The sequence below is a fragment of the Haliotis rufescens genome, unplaced genomic scaffold (assembly GCF_023055435.1).
Source record: "Haliotis rufescens isolate VD_foot unplaced genomic scaffold, xgHalRufe1.0.p SCAF_157, whole genome shotgun sequence".
Classification (NCBI taxonomy): domain Eukaryota; kingdom Metazoa; phylum Mollusca; class Gastropoda; order Lepetellida; family Haliotidae; genus Haliotis; species Haliotis rufescens.
In genome coordinates, this window is record NW_025963843.1 from 150134 (window position 1) to 167887 (window position 17754).

The following is a 17754-nucleotide window of genomic DNA, read 5'->3' on the forward strand; positions in this document are numbered from 1 at the left end:
GTAGTTATGCTGTATATATGCTTATAACGAACTACAGTTATAACGAACTAAAATGAGTAGTCCCTTTGAGTTCGTTATAACCGTACTTTACTGTAGTTTAATGCTGTAGGTTAACTCCGTAGGTGATGACAGATGCCTTTTGGTACATTGAACTTTGTACATATTTATTGACCCTCGAATGTGTAAACTAATCATTAGTCTGATTGTGGTAATATCTTCACTTTGGAAATATCTTGAGAGAAATAGTAATTTCTAAATGATTATTGTCACATGATTTCTTGATAATGTTATTAAGCTTTTCTGAATGGTGAGCAGGAAGTACGGGGCAAGACAGGGTGGCAACCTGTTGCTTCAGTCATTGTTCCCCTTCAGGGACGATGTGGGGCACCATATGGCGGTGACTACGGCAACCTGTTGTCAGCCCTGTCTCTGTCCTGTATACAAGATTCTGGAAGTCATGTAACACTGTTGCCATGGTAACTCATATACTGTGTGTCGTCTTGCAGCTATAATGGGAGTCAGCAAACGGAAACGTAGGTGCTCCCAGGTTGCCATGCCAACCAAACATTTGGTGGCAACTGTGTTATTCAAGTCATCTGCTTGCTGTTCCAACATTTCCCATTGCAAAAGTTGAAAATCATCCCGCTTAAATCCTTGTAGAAAGCTGCATAATTTCAAACTAAGATAAAAAAAATACAGTTTTCAGTTCCTTCAAAAGAGAAGAAAAGATTTACCAGGACTAACATTACTTTTCAATATACCTATGTGCCAGTTGTATACTTAGAGAATGTTTTAATGCAGTCATGTTGATGTCCATCTTGGTAGATTGAAAAGCTGTGGTTTTGTTGTATGTGATAATTCTGTCGTTTCCATGACGACCAGCACTGACATTATAATGTCAGAGTAATGTTAGCAGCTTTCTGCATCCGATCATCAGTCTTCCAACTCATCAGGAATGTTGCCTATATATGTGTTATTTGTAAGATATGGAAAATTGACATGGTTTTCACATTGTTCTTGGTTTGGTTTGAGTTGCCCTCATCGAGCATATGCTGTGTTGGTAGATAGGCTGGTAGAGATACAACGCAGCGCTCCTAGACGAAGACACTTTGTTGATGTGCCCAACATCTTTGTTTCCATGTGTTCTTCATGTGTAGATGTAGCTACATTCAGAGCATGTCTTTGTTCAGGTAGATTTTTGTCTTCAAGATTGGAATCAGTTTATTGTATCCACTTTGTTAAATTATCCACTATATTTAAACATGGCATGTAGATTAAAACTTCTGGTTTTTTTATCAATTAATCATATTTCACCACATATAGGCAACATTATAGTATTAATATAACGTGTTGATTTAAGAATAATTTAGATTTATTTCACAATCAAGGAAAAATGGCGAAAGTCTTCTCCATATGTTTGTTGTTAGTTTTTTGTCGAATAATTAATCTGCATAGATGACAAGTGTTAAATGACTTGAGGTTAATTATATCTAAGAAATAGGAAGTGAAATTCTCGCAGGACCTTACGTCTCATAAGCGAAACATTTTCTTGCATGGTATCTTCATCATTTGAAACCCAAGCATGCAGACATTGCAGTGGTTTGATTGACCAATCAGAAGCCTAGCAACAGTAAACATCTTGCAGTGTTGCCTGTGTGATATGAGCCGTACAACACTGGCTAGATAAGGCTATTCCTGGTTTCCCCAGAGCAGATGACTTTGAGCACAGTGTATATACTGTAAGCCCCCCCCTCCTCCTCCCGTAGTCCCTGTATTCAACCCGTAACAACCCACTACTAACACTCTCAACTTTGGAATTTCATTTTCAGGTAAAGATGTTAATTTAATCTAAGTCTTCTTCAAGATATATGACCCCACAGATATCTATCAGTTTCTGTCTTATATATAACTACTATTCTATCCTGACTCTTCACAGAGTCTTTTAAGATATCCTTTACTCGTTTCAAGGGCGCCTCTCTTGCCCATTTTTCTTTTTGCAAAGAAAGCATGTATTTTTTAATCTGGGTACCTGACTGTTGAGACTAATTAATTCATTGTGTTAGGGTAACTTACATAGAAATCAGGTTGTTTTCTGCATGTTTGAATTTGGTTTTCACCACTTTTTCCAGTTGGGTAATATTTGCTTGTCACCCTCACATACTAAATATGTAACAATTCTTAAAGAAATTCTAAAAGACTCAAATATTATAAAAATTTATGTATTGTTTTCAGCGGCATAAAACAAACTAAGGGTTATATTGTTATATTTGGCTATGCAACTATCTATACTGAAAAAATAAATAGGGATCATGAATATTTGGGGCTTATTTTATGAAAATTGTGTGCTCATTTCTTTACTACAAAAAAATATCACCAAAATATTCATGATCTGATCTCTAACTGTTTTTGTTCAGTGTGCAATGTCAACAGTCCCAATGATTAATGGAAGTACATTCACATAGGCCAGTATGAAGTCTGACAGACGAGATGAGTAATTGTAGCTCTTGGAAGATAATGTCAGCAATATGGATTCTGTTCTCATGAATATACATAACATGGAGCATATTTTATGAAGTATTCCCTCTAAAATGTACTCGACAAACCCTTCTTTGTGTAGAGACAGATATCTTAGAATGGCAGTAGCTGAGTATGTAATCAGGACAGATTTTTCACACTTCATAAATGAGATGCAACACAAAGACAAACACTAACCAGACTTCATTGTGGCTTCTTTCACAGTAGTTGCACCAGTCAACTGCTACACCAAACTGCCGTAGTCGGGAAGAATCTGCTCCCACACAATATAGTGACGTCATGATCACTGGCATGCGGCAGATGATGAGGGAGTGAGCATTATTCCCAACATACTTTGTGATTGTTAAAAATTTGAACAAAGACAAATTATTTCTCGTTCACAATAAATAGGTTAAATGACGACAGTTTCCCCACTTAGTTTTGACCACAGCTGACAGTTGCCTAATGAAATTTGGCTTCTGTGTGCCCAGAATAGATTACACTTTAAATTCTAGATTCCTATGTAGGTAAGATGAGGTTTACCGATGCTCAACTTAGGTTAGAACTGGCTCCTGTGTGGCTAAAATAGGCTACACTTTGGATTCTAGATTCCCCATTTAGGTTAGACGAGGTCCCCTAGTGCTCAACTTAGGTTAGAACTGGCTTCTGTGAGCTACACATTGGATTCCTGATTCCCAGTTTTAGGTTTTCCCACCCTTATAAGCAGCAGCCCCAGAAGTTAGTGTGTTGTGTAGACAGGCTACAACTTCCAAACACATGTTTTGTGCAACTGCCGGTAGAGTAGATACGTTTTCTCAACTAAATCAGCTGTACAGCTTCAACACAGATATGGCAGTAAATGTGAAGCCAATTGAACAACACACTCAATGTCCAAGCATCGCCCAGGAACAAGCTTTTCCTTTCGACATAGTTATAAAGTTTCTCTAGTCCATATGATGAGTGATGTGTGGCTTTCGTCGCAGTAACTTCCTTTAAAGTTTAAATGATCCGATTAAATGCTCCAATGTATTGGGGCTGGTTAACCTGACTGTTATTGTATGCAGACTGTGTGTGATGTGTCTCACCTGGGTCTGTATGTTGCTCCAGCTATGAGTCCGCAGTCAGCAAGGTCCCGGAGAAGGAGAGGGTGAAACACAAGTTTGCTCTCACCATCAACTTCGTCGAGGACTACCTCTGCAACGTCGTCAACCGCGCGTGGACAGAGCCTGAGCAGAACAAACTGACCTACGAGGTAAGACATCAAACCTGCAGTAATCATTCAGGCGTATATAACAGGGTTGTCTCTGGTGAAACCGCAAACACGCAGACACTGGACATTCCAGAAACTCCACATTACAGAACAACATCTTTGTGAATCATGTGCCATCTTGCTACAGGTGGTCAACTTGGCCTGTCAGCTCATCTAGTCCACATTAACTAGGTTCACTGTAGTTGTATTGTCTTGCTACAGGTGGTCAACCTGGCCCGTCAGCTCATCTAGTCCACATTAACAAGGTTCACTGTAGTTGTATTGTCTTGCTACAGGTGGTCAACTTGGCCTGTCAGCTCATCTAGTCCACATTAACAAGGTTCACTGTAGTTGTATTGTCTTGCTACAGGTGGTCAACCTGGCCCGTCAGCTCATCTAGTCCACATTAACAAGGTTCACTGTAGTTGCATTGTCTTGCTACAGGTGGTCAACCTGGCCCGTCAGCTCATCTAGTCCACATTAACAAGGTTCACTGTAGTTGTATTGTTTTGCTACAGGTGGTCAACCTGGCCTGTAAGCTCATCTAGTCCACATTAACAAGGTTCACTGTACTTGTATTGTTTTGCTACAGGTGGTCAACCTGGCCTGTAAGCTCATCTAGTCTACATTAACAAGGTTCACTGTACTTGTATTGTCTTGCTACAGGTGGTCAACCTGGCCTGTCAGCTCATCTAGTCCACATTAACAAGGTTCACTGTACTTGTATTGTCTTGCTACAGGTGGTCAACCTGGCCTGTCAGCTCATCTAGTCCACATTAACAAGGTTCACTGTAGTTGTATTGTCTTGCTACAGGTGGTCAACTTGGCCCGTCAGCTCATCTAGTCCACATTAACAAGGTTCACTGTAGTTGTATTGTCTTGCTACAGGTGGTCAACCTGGCCTGTCAGCTCATCTAGTCCACATTAACAAGGTTCACTGTAGTTGTATTGTCTTGCTACAGGTGGTCAACTTGGCCCGTAAGCTCATCTAGTTCACATTAACAAGGTTCACTGTAGTTGTATTGTCTTGCTACAGGTGGTCAACTTGGCCTGTCAGCTCATCTAGTTCACATTAACAAGGTTCACTGTAGTTGTATTGTCTTGCTACAGGTGGTCAACTTGGCCCGTAAGCTCATCTAGTTCACATTAACAAGGTTCACTGTAGTTGTATTGTCTTGCTACAGGTGGTCAACTTGGCCTGTCAGCTCATCTAGTCCACATTAACAAGGTTCACTGTAGTTGTATTGTCTTGCTACAGGTGGTCAACGTGGCCTGTCAGCTCATCTAGTCCACATTAACAAGGTTCACTGTAGTTGTATTGTCTTGCTACAGGTGGTCAACTTGGCCTGTCAGCTCATCTAGTTCACATTAACAAGGTTCACTGTAGTTGTATTGTCTTGCTACAGGTGGTCAACTTGGCCCGTAAGCTCATCTAGTTCACATTAACAAGGTTCACTGTAGTTGTATTGTCTTGCTACAGGTGGTCAACTTGGCCTGTCAGCTCATCTAGTCCACATTAACAAGGTTCACTGTAGTTGTATTGTCTTGCTACAGGTGGTCAACCTGGCCCATAAGCTCATCTAGTTCACATTAACAAGGTTCACTGTACTTGTATTGTCTTGCTACAGGTGGTCAACTTGGCCTGTCAGCTCATCTAGTCCACATTAACAAGGTTCACTGTAGTTGTATTGTCTTGCTACAGGTGGTCAACTTGGCCCGTCAGCTCATCTACTTCGGCTTCTACACATTCAGTGACCTGCTGAGACTCACCAAAACACTGCTGAGCATCCTTGACTGTGTGCCAGAGACCAACCATCTCGCCCTCACCCCTGTCAGTGAATGTAAGTAGCTACTACTAACAAGATAAGAATTACTGCACTTCCGAAGTTAACAGAATTTACAAAAATATTTGGATACTGCTGGTGGTCTTTATGATCATTAGTAGCATTACAAATTGGCACTAGTCCTGTAGTCCTAGGACTTGTGGACTAAAACTGTTAGTTTCTAATGCTGTTTAGGGGCAGATGCTGCATTTTACCGATTATGTACCTGGGTTTGTCAGCACCATACCCGTGTCGGGGGTTTCACCTGCATCACTTCGTGGTTTCCTCCCACATTAAGCTGACACGCTGTGTACCTGTAACTGAAATATTGTTCAAAGCAGTCACGCACTCACTCACTCACTCACTCACTCACTCGCTCGCTCACTCGCTGTACACTGCCATGTTTCAATCTTCCATGTGTCCAGCTGCTGAAGAAAGCCTAGAGATGAGTATTTCCGCCATTGGTGAGGCACTGACCAAACAGAAGAAGAAGAGGGAGACTGATGAGGAAGACACAATCGTCATGGATACTAAACTCAAAATTATAGAAATCCTCAAGGTAGGAGATACCTATGATAATCAATGAAGATCTCTTTGACAAGTCATGGAAAGAACTGGCCTCCCAGTGGGGATTCCGGGGAAGAATAGGCCCCCAGTACACCTTGCTTGCCACCCTGTGGGAATCCGGGGCAGAATAGGTCTCCAGTACCCATGCTTGTCTCCCTGTGGGGATTCCGGGGCAGAATAGGTCCCCAGTACTCCATACCTGTCATAAGAGCAGACCAAATGACAATGTAATACCACTTGAAGAACAGGACCTAAGCTATAGACAACACTATGAACTTACATTGTTGCAAACACCACTGGTACATGTGCACAACAGTTCTATGTATTCTGCCATAAAAATAATGGTTATCTCAGTTTCCGTCTTCCTCAAGTAATGTAAGTCAAGCTTGTCTATCGTGTCAGCCATATTGTACTGTGCACACTGTTTGCATGCTTGTATTTCCCATCTGGTGCCCCCCGATTAATCGGGTGGCTTAGTGGTTTGTGTGTTCACTCTCCACACATAAAAACTCAGGTTCGATTCCCCAATATCTATGTCAGTTTTGATATGGCTGAAAGATTGCTGAAAGATTGCTGAAAGTCTCACTCGCTCACTGTGTGCTGAAGCAACAGAATTTTAGTTGTGTTTTGTTACCTTTTGTTTCAGTTTATTTTAGACGTGCGCCTAGATTACCGCATCACTTGCCTCCTGTCTATTTTTAAACGAGAACATGATGAGCCAAGTCATGCAGAAAGTAGGTTCAGTGTTTATATCCAGTTATCTCTCACCTCCCTACATTCTCCACTATTCAGCTGTCTCCACCTCCCTTCTGTTAGCCTTGTATCCTGAACCCATTGGATAATAATAATAATAGTCATCGTCAGTTTATATGGCGGTGTACTCCATGCGTAATCATTCTCTAAGCTCTTAGGCATTTATTACCACATTGTCTTCTCATCCTGCCGGGTACCCATTCACTGCTGGGAGAACAGAGGCACAATTGGAACAAATCACTTGCCCAGTTGCTTCCGAAGCTAGCTTTTGACTCAGTTAAGCTCAACTCCCTTGCTCCCTCCTGGTGAGTCCGATTCAAGCGGTGCATGGCTAGGAAGAGACATCAAAAGTAATTGTTCAATATTGTGGTCATGATATCTGTTTCCAAATGAAGCTATGCATGTGGCATCAAACAGGTCCAGGGTGATAATCGTAACAGATGGGAAATGTGTTACCCTGAATAGTGGAGGATGGAGACACTAGGGTTTGCCCAGCACTTTCAGATGCTGGCTACTAACACATGTACAGTCCACCTCCATGACATCACATGCTGGCTACTAACACATGTACAGTCCGCCTCCATGACATCACATGCTGGCTACTAACATATGTACAGTCCACCTCCATGACATCACATGCTGGCTACTAACACATCTCACATGCTGGCTACTAACACATCTTACATGCTGGCTACTAACACATGTCCAGTCCACCTCCATGACATCACATGCTGGCTACTAACACATGTAACAGTCAATCTCGATGACATCACATGCTGGCTACTAACACATGTCCAGTCCACCTCCATGACATCACATGCTGGCTACTAACACATGTACAGTCCACCTCCATGACATCACATGCTGGCTACTAACACATGTCCAGTCCACCTCCATGACATCACATGCTGGCTACTAACACATGTACAGTCCACCTCCATGACATCACATGCTGGCTACTAACACATGTAACTGTCAATCTCGATGACATCACATGCTGGCTACTAACACATGTAACAGTCAATCTCGATGACATCACATGCTGGCTACTTACACATGTCCAGTCCACCTCCTGACATCACATGCTGGCTACTAACACATGTACAGTCCACCTCCTGACATCACATGCTGGCTACTAACACATGTCCAGTCCACCTCCATGACATCACATGCTGGCTACTTACACATGTCCAGTCCACCTCCATGACATGACATCCTGGCTACTGACACATGTAACAGTCCATCTCGATGACATCACATGCTGGCTACTAACACATCTCACATCCTGGCTACTAACACGTAACAGTCCATCTCGATGACATCACATGCTGGCTACTAACACATGTAACAGTCCATCTCGATGACATCACGTGCTGGCTACTAACACACGTTACAGTCCATCCCGATGACAACACATTTTTCACAATCCGTCAAACTTGTCCTTCCTCCTGTTCAGGAGATTTAGCTGCATTCAGAAATCATAAATATTGAATAATCACAAAAGCTAAGTGAAAACTTAAATCACATCTTGATTCAGTTGAAATAATGCAATTAATTACTTGAAAATGTACAAGAATTTATGATAAAACTGAATACATAAATAGTCTTAAAGTCTGCCAGACAAGTGGGCAGGTGGAGGAATATTTCAGACAGCCCGACAGGAAAGTTACCAGCCACAGGCAGCCAGGCAGGCAGTTATTTTGGACACGGTCTTCATTAATTCAAATACCTATATTTCTTGAAACCGCCCAAGTTAACCTGTGTTTGAGACAGATTATTAAGCATTGTTGTTGACATCTGTGCCAGTTGAGAGTATTGGTGATTATGGAAACTATCAGAAAATAGCCCAGATCGGGTTTCCTTGTCCTTGTGATAATGCCAACACTGTTCTACACAGTGTATCTTGTTGGGGCAGGGTTTGAAATTGACATATGTCTGCTATTTTGTGACTTGTTTATGATGTTTCCTTGTGGACTTCCACTTTTAATTTTAGGTAAATGGGAACTAATTTTTGTAGGGAAAATAAAAAGTAATTTTTATCTTGTGAGGTATGATAAATTTGTTCTTTGAATTCGTCTGAATCACAGTGTGTCATTGAATACAACAGGATTATTTAGATTCACTTTTAAATGATAATTTATTTTATTGAAAATTCATTTGAAACCACATCAGATAAATCGATTTGGACTGCTACAAGCTGTGAATGACATATGTAACTAACACCTACATACTCTGGCTTATTTAGACAGTGTTCCTTCTCCATGTGCTTGTAGTCTACTCTGTGTGTGTTTGTGTGTGTGTGTGTGTGTGTGTGTGTGTGTGTGTGTGTGTGTGTGTGTGTGTGTGTTGGCCAATGGGTGGAGGGTGGTTTTGTGTACAACTCTGTACATCTGTACATCAATGACTTAGGGGTGAAACAATGCAGCAAGGTCATGATACAATATGTATCGCGATACGCATATTTACGTCAAATCACATAGAAAATTCTGGACAATAAATATTTCAGAGCAGGTTTAAAAGGAAAAACTAGCTGTAGACACATGTTCGTAAGGGCTATTTTTTTAAATGCTAATTAAAACACATTTCGCTATATCTGACTGACAAAAGCACCAGAGGTCATTATCGTCTTGTATGGATACAGAGAAGATGTCTGGTGTATTGTATAAAAACTCACGATGCACCGGTTCACTGATGTATTGTTTCACCCCTGTCATGACAATCACAGCTCAGGATGTGACCAGTGAATTTGTACTAGGTAATGTTAATGTCACCGCTACAGTTGAGATGATGAGACTGTTTTACAGCAGGTCACCCAAACCACCAGTATCTGTTGTTTATGAACCTTTCAGTTTGAACTCTTTGTGTTCCTTGTCCATGGCTACAATTGGAGTACTGACTCATGTGCATGCTTTTTCTGTTTCACTCTCTGCAGCATAGTCTGACTCCCCAGTTGTGCTGACTTGTTGTGATTGTGCACGCCTGTATTCCATCTCTGTCCCCTCTCCCCCCTACCCTTCTTGTGGGGAGTCACATCAATGTTCCGATCCATGGTGTTTGGATTCAATGTTTGTAGGTATTGCCTCCATTTTGTGTCCAGTTCCTCAAAGCTATTTTAGCGCTATGACAGTTGTAAGTCTATGTAAAATATAGAAGTTTCGATCGATCACCTTAGCGCTAAGATCGTTTTGTGGAACGGGGCTAGGGATTCCTCCAGCTTGTGAGGATTCCTGTTGATGAAGGGGATTCCCTTTGGTGATGAAGGGAATTCCCTTTGCTGGTAGGGGTTCCCCTGTTTAGGAGGATTTCTTCTGATGAAGGAGATTCCCTTTGTTTGGAGGATTCCTGCTGATGAAGGGGATTCCCTTTGCTGGGAGGATTCCTGGTGATGGAGGGGATTCCCTTTGCTGGTAGGGATTCCTCTACTTTGGAGGATGTTCAGTAAGCCCCAATTTACACACACACAACCCATCTTCACACTGATTTCAATGTATAAAGACTGCTCAGGGTTCATTTCTGAAAAAAGTGTTTAGAATCGCAAACAAATGTTAGATTACAGAGCTATGTCCCCTGGCCTTGAGACCCATCCCAGCACCTCTGGGCAGTTGAATGATATTGGGTGAATGAAGATATGTGCCTGGAACCAGAAGCAGATCAATACCAGACCGAGTTGAACTTCTTTGATGATGATAGACACTGGTTTCTTTGTGTCAAGGGTCCCCATCCCTCGGCCCAAATACTCAATGGCCCAAATATGCCAACTAATTATGGCCCAAATACTCCAACTAATTATGCACCCATCTCAAAGTGTAGAAGTTGCTTAACCTGTTTGTAAATGTTTTGTTTTGGTGACTCAGAAGTCAAATGGTTAGTGTGTTTGCTCATCACAGTGAGGATCTTGGTTTGATTCCCATCATATCCACAACATGTGATTTCTTGGTGATATGGCTGAAAGATTGCTGACAGTGCCCCTGCTCACTGTGATGGTGTTGATATTGGGTAGTCCAGTGGTTAATGTGTTGCCTTGTCACATGTAACATCTGAGTTTGCCTCTATACGTGGGAAGGTGTTTGATGTGCCCTGCCACGATGCAGCTGGAAGATTGCTGTAGAGGTTCAAACCCAACCCTCACACACTCATGCCAATACTAAACTGCTATTTAACCCTATATGTGCTGATTAACCCTCTCTATTGCAGTATCTCATGCATGTCCGGCTCGACTACCGTATAGCCTGGATATTGTCTAAGTTCAAATCTCAAATACAGCCGCAGTTGAAATGTGAAAATCAGTCGAGTTCTAGCATATTTATAAGTATGTCATAACACTGTGCCCAGTAGCTGTTTGTTGTCAAGCTGATGAGATGTTGATGTGGGCGCTGCAGAATGCGAGGCACCAATGAAACATTGTTAAACATGGCACTTGACCTTCAACCCATAGACCAGGAAGTGATTCAAATGGTTGTCACAATCGGGTGGTGAACTTTTTTCATGTCATCCAAAACTGTAGGAAAAAGAGACATTTTCAAGTATTGTCAAAGTTAATTAAACAGCAATGTTCTTGTAAATTTGAGAGAATATTGTGATGTTCTTATAGATGGCCATCAACACCTCATCCATGTTGTGTTCCAAGTCGGTAGATAGACGACCCATGAAGATCCGGGGTAGAATAGGTAGATAGACGACCCATGAAGATCCGGGGTAGAATAGGTAGATAGACGACCCATGAAGATCCGGGGTAGAATAGGTAGATAGACGACCCATGAAGATCCGGGGTAGAATAGGTAGATAGTCGACCCATGAAGATCCGGGGTAGAATAGGTAGATAGACGACCCATGAAGATCCGGGGTAGAATAGGTAGATAGACGACCCATGAAGATCCGGGGTAGAATAGGTAGATAGACGACCCATGAAGATCCGGGGTAGAATAGGTAGATAGACGACCCATGAAGATCCGGGGTAGAATAGGTAGATAGACGACCCATGAAGATCCGGGGTAGAATAGGTAGATAGACGACCCATGAAGATCCGGGGTAGAATAGGTAGATAGACGACCCATGAAGATCCGGGGTAGAATAGGTAGATAGACGACCCATGAAGATCCGGGGTAGAATAGGTTTTCGGCAACCCATGCTTTCTGTAAAAAGCTACTATGCTTGTCATGAGAGGCAACTAACAGGATCGGGTGGTCAGGCTCGCTGACTTCTTGATGCATGTCATTGTATCCCAATTGCATACATCGATACTCATCATGTCAATCACTGGATTGTCTAGTCCAGACTTGATTATTTACAGACCGCTGGTATGTAGCTGGAATATTGCTGAATGTGGATTTAAACAACAAACATACAAAACAAAAGCGGTAGATAGACCGTGTCATGATGCCTGCTACTTTGTAGGTAGGGATGAATGAATCTTTCTGTGATTTCATGTTGTAGTGTTCCTGTTGAGTGTTGTTGGTATGACAAGTGAAGCATGTTTATTTTAATCCCATTTTATTTCATGAGTACATGAGATGAACTCATTGATGTAACTACTTCATCCCATTGCTTTTTCATACCTCATCATTTGCATGACATCTTTATCAACACCCCCTGCCATTGTGACTTAGTAAATGTTGTTGTACATTGACATCACCAGGAGGAATGGACTTTGTCTTAAGAGTAAAATAACAACACTTTATGTCAGAAAATGACAAACAATTTAAATTTTTCATTGACGTCTCTGAACAATAATAATTAAGTCGAACATGAAGTAAACATTAAATGTATTTGGGAATGTATAAGGTATGTACGTACATAGTGAGATGATACGACTTCATCAGGTAACATTGGAGAAAGAATCAAGATCATTAGTTGGCTGAAGTACTATGTGTGTTTTTGAAGGTACCCTCTGTGTGTCGTGTGTAATGTTTATCAGCTGACTGACAGTATTTGTACTTGATAACAGAGTTGGACCTAGAGAGCATTGCCAACAGCGCGGAGGACATCTTCGGTGGAAGGTAAGTGTTTGCCACCAAGGGAGGTATTGTCACACCCTACAGGGCAACAGGTGCGGTGGGGTGTCAAGTGGTTGAAGCGTTAGCTGTAAAACATAGCCTGTAAGGGAGCAATTACAAAAACCGACTATCAGCATTGCCACAAATATGGCTTTTATCGAGTCAAAGTATGGCAGTTAAGTTTGTTTCAAGGCGTCAGTACTGGTAATCTGACCGTTGTTTCTGTAAATAACTGTGAGTATTGCGTGATGTGCTCGCGGTGATCAGCTGATAATGTTTTTTGAGAGGGGGAAAACATTGTGTCATTGTAAAACTTGAGTTTATTAAATATGTAAGTAAATTTTGGAAGCAATGCGTTACAGCACTATAAGCGAGTTAACACTATATTGAGAGGGAATAGCCAGGGAACACTATCTCAGATTCTCAGTTCATTTTACTGGCTTTATTAGTTCGATTTTGGGCAAGTACATGTTAAAACAGGGCAAGTGAGACTGTTGATGCATGCCATTGCATCCTAATTGTGTAGATCGATGGTCATGAAATAGGTTTCTGGTGTGCCCAAGGGACGCAACTCTGCACGGCACCTTAGACAACTGGGTCACCCGTGCCCCAGATTATTTACAGACCATCATCATATTGATGGAATATTGTTATGTGTGGCATGAAGTCAGATTATGATCAGTGTTGGAGCTTGCACACAGCCTGCATCCCCTCAGCTTTTCATTCGTACATCAAGCTGTTGTGATGTTATTGAACTACTGTTCAAAGTGGCATGAAACACACTACCTCACTCACTCCGTGTCTGTTTCAGTGAGGACACAGCCGAGCTGGACCTGGACGGCCACAGCGGAAAGATGTTCCTCCGGGTGCTGCTCAACCTCGTCATGCACAACTACCCCTCCCTCGTCTCGGGCTCGCTACAACTGCTGTTCCGCCACTTCAGTCAGAGGCAGGAGGTGCTGCAGACATTCAAGCAGGTGAGATACACTGTGATAGTGAAATAGACTGAGATAGTGAGGTACACTGATAGAGAGACACACTGTGATAGTGAGATACACTGTGGTAGTGAGATACACTGTGATAGTGAGATACACTGTGATATAGAGATACACTGTGATAGTGAGATACACTGTGATAGTGAGATACACTGTGGTAGTGAGATACACTGTGGTAGTGAGATACACTGTGATAGTGAGATACACTGTGATATAGAGATACACTGTGGTAGTGAGATACACTGTGGTAGTGAGATACACTGTGAAAGTGAGATACACTGTGGTAGTGAGATACACTGTGGTAGTGACATACACTGTGATAGTGAGATACACTGTGATATAGAGATACACTGTGGTAGTGAGATACACTGTGGTAGTGAGATACACTGTGATAGTGAGATACACTGTGATATAGAGATACACTGTGATATAGAGATACACTGTGATAGTGAGATACACTGTGATAGTGAGATACACTATGATAGTGAGATAGATGAACTGTTCCCATCAGTCAGGTCCAACTAGGTCAGTGATCCAACCATGTGTCGGCCCGTTAAGTCAGTGATCCAACCATGTGTCGGCCCGTTAAGTCAGTGATCCAACCATGTGTCGGCCCGTTAAGTCAGTTGTCCATCCATGTGTTGGCCTGTTAAGTCAGTGATCCAACCATGTGTCGGCCCGTTAAGTCAGTGGTCCAACCATGTGTCGGCCCGTTAAGTCAGTGGTCCAAACATGTGTCGGCCCGTTAAGTCAGTGGTCCAAACATGTGTTGGCCCGTTAAGTCAGTGATCCAACCATGTGTTGGCCCGTTAAGTCAGTGGTCCAACCATGTGTCGGCCCGTTAAGTCAGTGGTCCAAACCATGTGTCGGCCTGTTAAGTCAGTGGTCCATCCATGTGTCGGCCCGTTAAGTCAGTGGTCCATCCATGTGTCGGCCTGTTAGGTCAGTGGTCCATCCATGTGTCGGCCTGTTAAGTCAGTGGTCCAACCATGTGTCTGCCCACTAATTCAAGGATCCAACATTGTGTTGGCCATCTGTTCCTTCAATCAAGTCCCACTGAGTCAGTGGTCCAATCTTGTTTTGTTCACAGGTGCAGCTGCTGGTTACCCCGAGCGACGTGGAGAACTACCGACAGATTAAGTCCGACCTGGATCAGCTGCGACTGATGGTGGAGAAGTCGGAGCTGTGGGTGTACAAGAGCAAGCCGGGCTCCGAAGGCAAGAAAAAGAAGAAGGATGGAGAGGTGAGCAGCTCCACAGCTTCAGGTGGACGCCAATATCAGCGGAAATGGTCCAGTACCAGTGAAAGGAATAATGGGTCATGTTTTAGTAATTGAAAGTCATTCTGTCAGGGGTAACAAGCGGCCTTAGGCTGTAGGTCTAAGAAACTAACCATTTCACATTCAAGGGGAAGCTTGGCATATTTTTAGGGATTAGTTGTTACAGAAAATACTGGAATTTTTTTTTTACACAGTATTTAAAAGCAGTACATTCTTGAGAAATTGTTTGATAGGCATTACTTAGAAGGATGACAAGGTAGACACAATTTTATGGATAACAACTTCTTTAATACTGTAAAAAGCAAAGTGTCATCAAGCAATAATCACTTATCATGTTTAATTGGCTTCATGTCCCATTGGCTTCCACCTATGTGTTCTCTGTCCATCGTGTTGTGACAGTATTATCACTTTGTTGTCAACACCTTACCTATGTTATCCCACTCATATCATGTTATTGTTGTTACTGTTAATCCTCGACTGTTGATCCTCCACCTACTATATATATTCTGTACTAAGTCCTTCATTCAGTCTTGCTTGACAATGGTAAAAGGATCTATACCGAAACATTGCTTTTTACAGTATTAAAGAAGTTGTTATCCATAAAATTGTGTCTACCTTCACATTCTGGAGGTCCTGAAAGAAGTGTGTTGTTGAAATGTAAAGTGTTCAACTTCCTGTTCTTACCGTGAGCGGTAGAAATTGGCACCAGTCCTATGGTCCTTGCCAAATTGCCCAATAGTTAAGGTATCATATGGACAAGTAGAAATTTGTCATTTTTAAGGGTTTGCTATATGTTGTAAGGACTAGTGGACTAAGAATGTCAGTTTCTATTGCTGCCCCTGCTGGATAATAAATGGTTGGCTGGAAGTCAACGCGACTGTTCACCCTAATTCTGATCATTTGCTGTCTGCAACCATACACGTGGGATCACTTGAACTGACACGCGACCCATGAAGATTCAGGGTAGAATAGGTCTTTAGCAGCTCATGCTTGCCGTAAAAGGCAACTATGCTTATCGTAAGAGGCAACAAACAGGATCGGGTGGTCAGGCTTGCTGACTTGGTTGATGCATGTCATCGTATCCCACTTGCTTGGATCGATGCTCATGATGTCAATCACTGGATTGTCTGGTCCAGACTGGATTATTAACAGACTGCCCTCATATAGCTGGATCATGCTGAGTGCGGCATTAAACAACAGCCCAAAAAAAGAAGTGAACTGGCACACTGTGATGTGACTGTGTCTTTGTGTTGCAGGGCGGGAAGGACAAGGGGGATGGTGACGGCAAGAAGAAGTCAAAGGCAGCGTCACAGTGGGTGAGTACCACATTCGGCCACCAGGGGGCCAGTTGTTGTCATATCTGAGTGCTATGTGGAAGGGACCTTCTGCTCTCCAGGCAGATGCTATGTCCACTGGCCAAAGAAGGCGTTCTAAGTGGATCTGAAGTTTATGTATCACTGTACAGTTACATCAAAGTACTTACCACAACGACTATTTTTGTTTTGGAAGCAGGCAATTTCTACTCTGGTAGACGTAATTTATGAAGACTCAAGGTAATGATGATAAATAAGCTAAGACATAGGCTTGGAGGGCCTGTGTCCCCACTGTAGTTACCTTGATTCTCTTGGCATCAACCTCTGGTTTGTCTGGTCCAGACTCTACTGTCCAGGGCCCACTTGCACAAAGCGATCTTAGCACTAAGATGATCGTAACTCCCATACTTTAACATAGGCTTACGATAGTCTAAGCGCTAAGATTGCTTTGTGCAAGTTGGCCCAGGTGGTCAGTATGGATGTTGTATTTTTGTTACCAGTACTGTCTCTCACTCGATTAATTCTATTTTAATTTGTGTCCTCAGACTACTGACCAGGGATCAGCGATTGACCTTGAACTTGGCCCACCGATTGATAACCTGGCCAACAAGAATTACAAGGCTATCAAAGCTGTAAGTTTAACTCACTCACTTGTGGATCTCTTTAACAGTCTTGTTGAGATAGCTTTAGCAATATTCCCACGATGCCAGTGTTACAAGACTGATTGCTAGGCTGACAAACCCTTGACTTCCAGCTGATGTCATCGTTGTAAGAGATGTGAAATAACACCAGGTTTTTTTTATTGTTTGGGGGTTTCCGGTAACTCTACAAAGTAAACATTCTTTTTGTTTATTTCTCTGTCAAGAGCAGTGTTATGTGTTCACACAAGATGTTAAACTACAAGACAATAGGTTAGGTGACATGCTTAACTGACAAATGGCATCAGCTTCACAGAAGTTTGTGAAGAATTTTTTTCCCTATAAGGCAACCAGGACAGCATTAGAAATTGGCGCGAGTCCTATAGTCCTTGCCAAACTTCCCAATAGTTAAAGTATCATAAGGACAAGTAGAAATTTGCCCTCTTGAGAATTTTGCTGTATGTTATCATTATTAGCACTGATGGACTTAAACTGTTAGTTTCTTTAGCTGCAGGATTGTCTTAGATAAGAATGCAGTGTTAGAAATTGGCCCTAGTCCTATAGTCCTTGCCAAACTGTCCAATAGAAATTTTGTAAATGATGTCTCTCGTGATGTATTTCCTTGTGAAT

At 42.2% G+C, this 17754-nt stretch overlaps 1 protein-coding gene across 12 annotated transcripts in view; it reads left to right on the forward strand.

Annotated features, from left to right (window-relative positions):
* Positions 1 to 17754, forward strand: part of LOC124124191 (inositol 1,4,5-trisphosphate receptor type 1-like) — a 193875-nt gene that overhangs the window by 115638 nt on the left and 60483 nt on the right. For all 12 annotated transcript variants that reach the window (XM_046487300.2, XM_046487295.2, XM_048396591.1 and 9 more), the window contains 9 exons: positions 3622 to 3766; positions 5466 to 5604; positions 6012 to 6145; positions 6800 to 6887; positions 12851 to 12902; positions 13711 to 13876; positions 14985 to 15137; positions 16430 to 16489; positions 17032 to 17118. In XM_046487300.2, the coding sequence (XP_046343256.1) occupies positions 3622 to 3766; positions 5466 to 5604; positions 6012 to 6145; positions 6800 to 6887; positions 12851 to 12902; positions 13711 to 13876; positions 14985 to 15137; positions 16430 to 16489; positions 17032 to 17118 (1024 nt within the window). The remainder of the gene's footprint in view (positions 1 to 3621; positions 3767 to 5465; positions 5605 to 6011; positions 6146 to 6799; positions 6888 to 12850; positions 12903 to 13710; positions 13877 to 14984; positions 15138 to 16429; positions 16490 to 17031; positions 17119 to 17754) is intronic.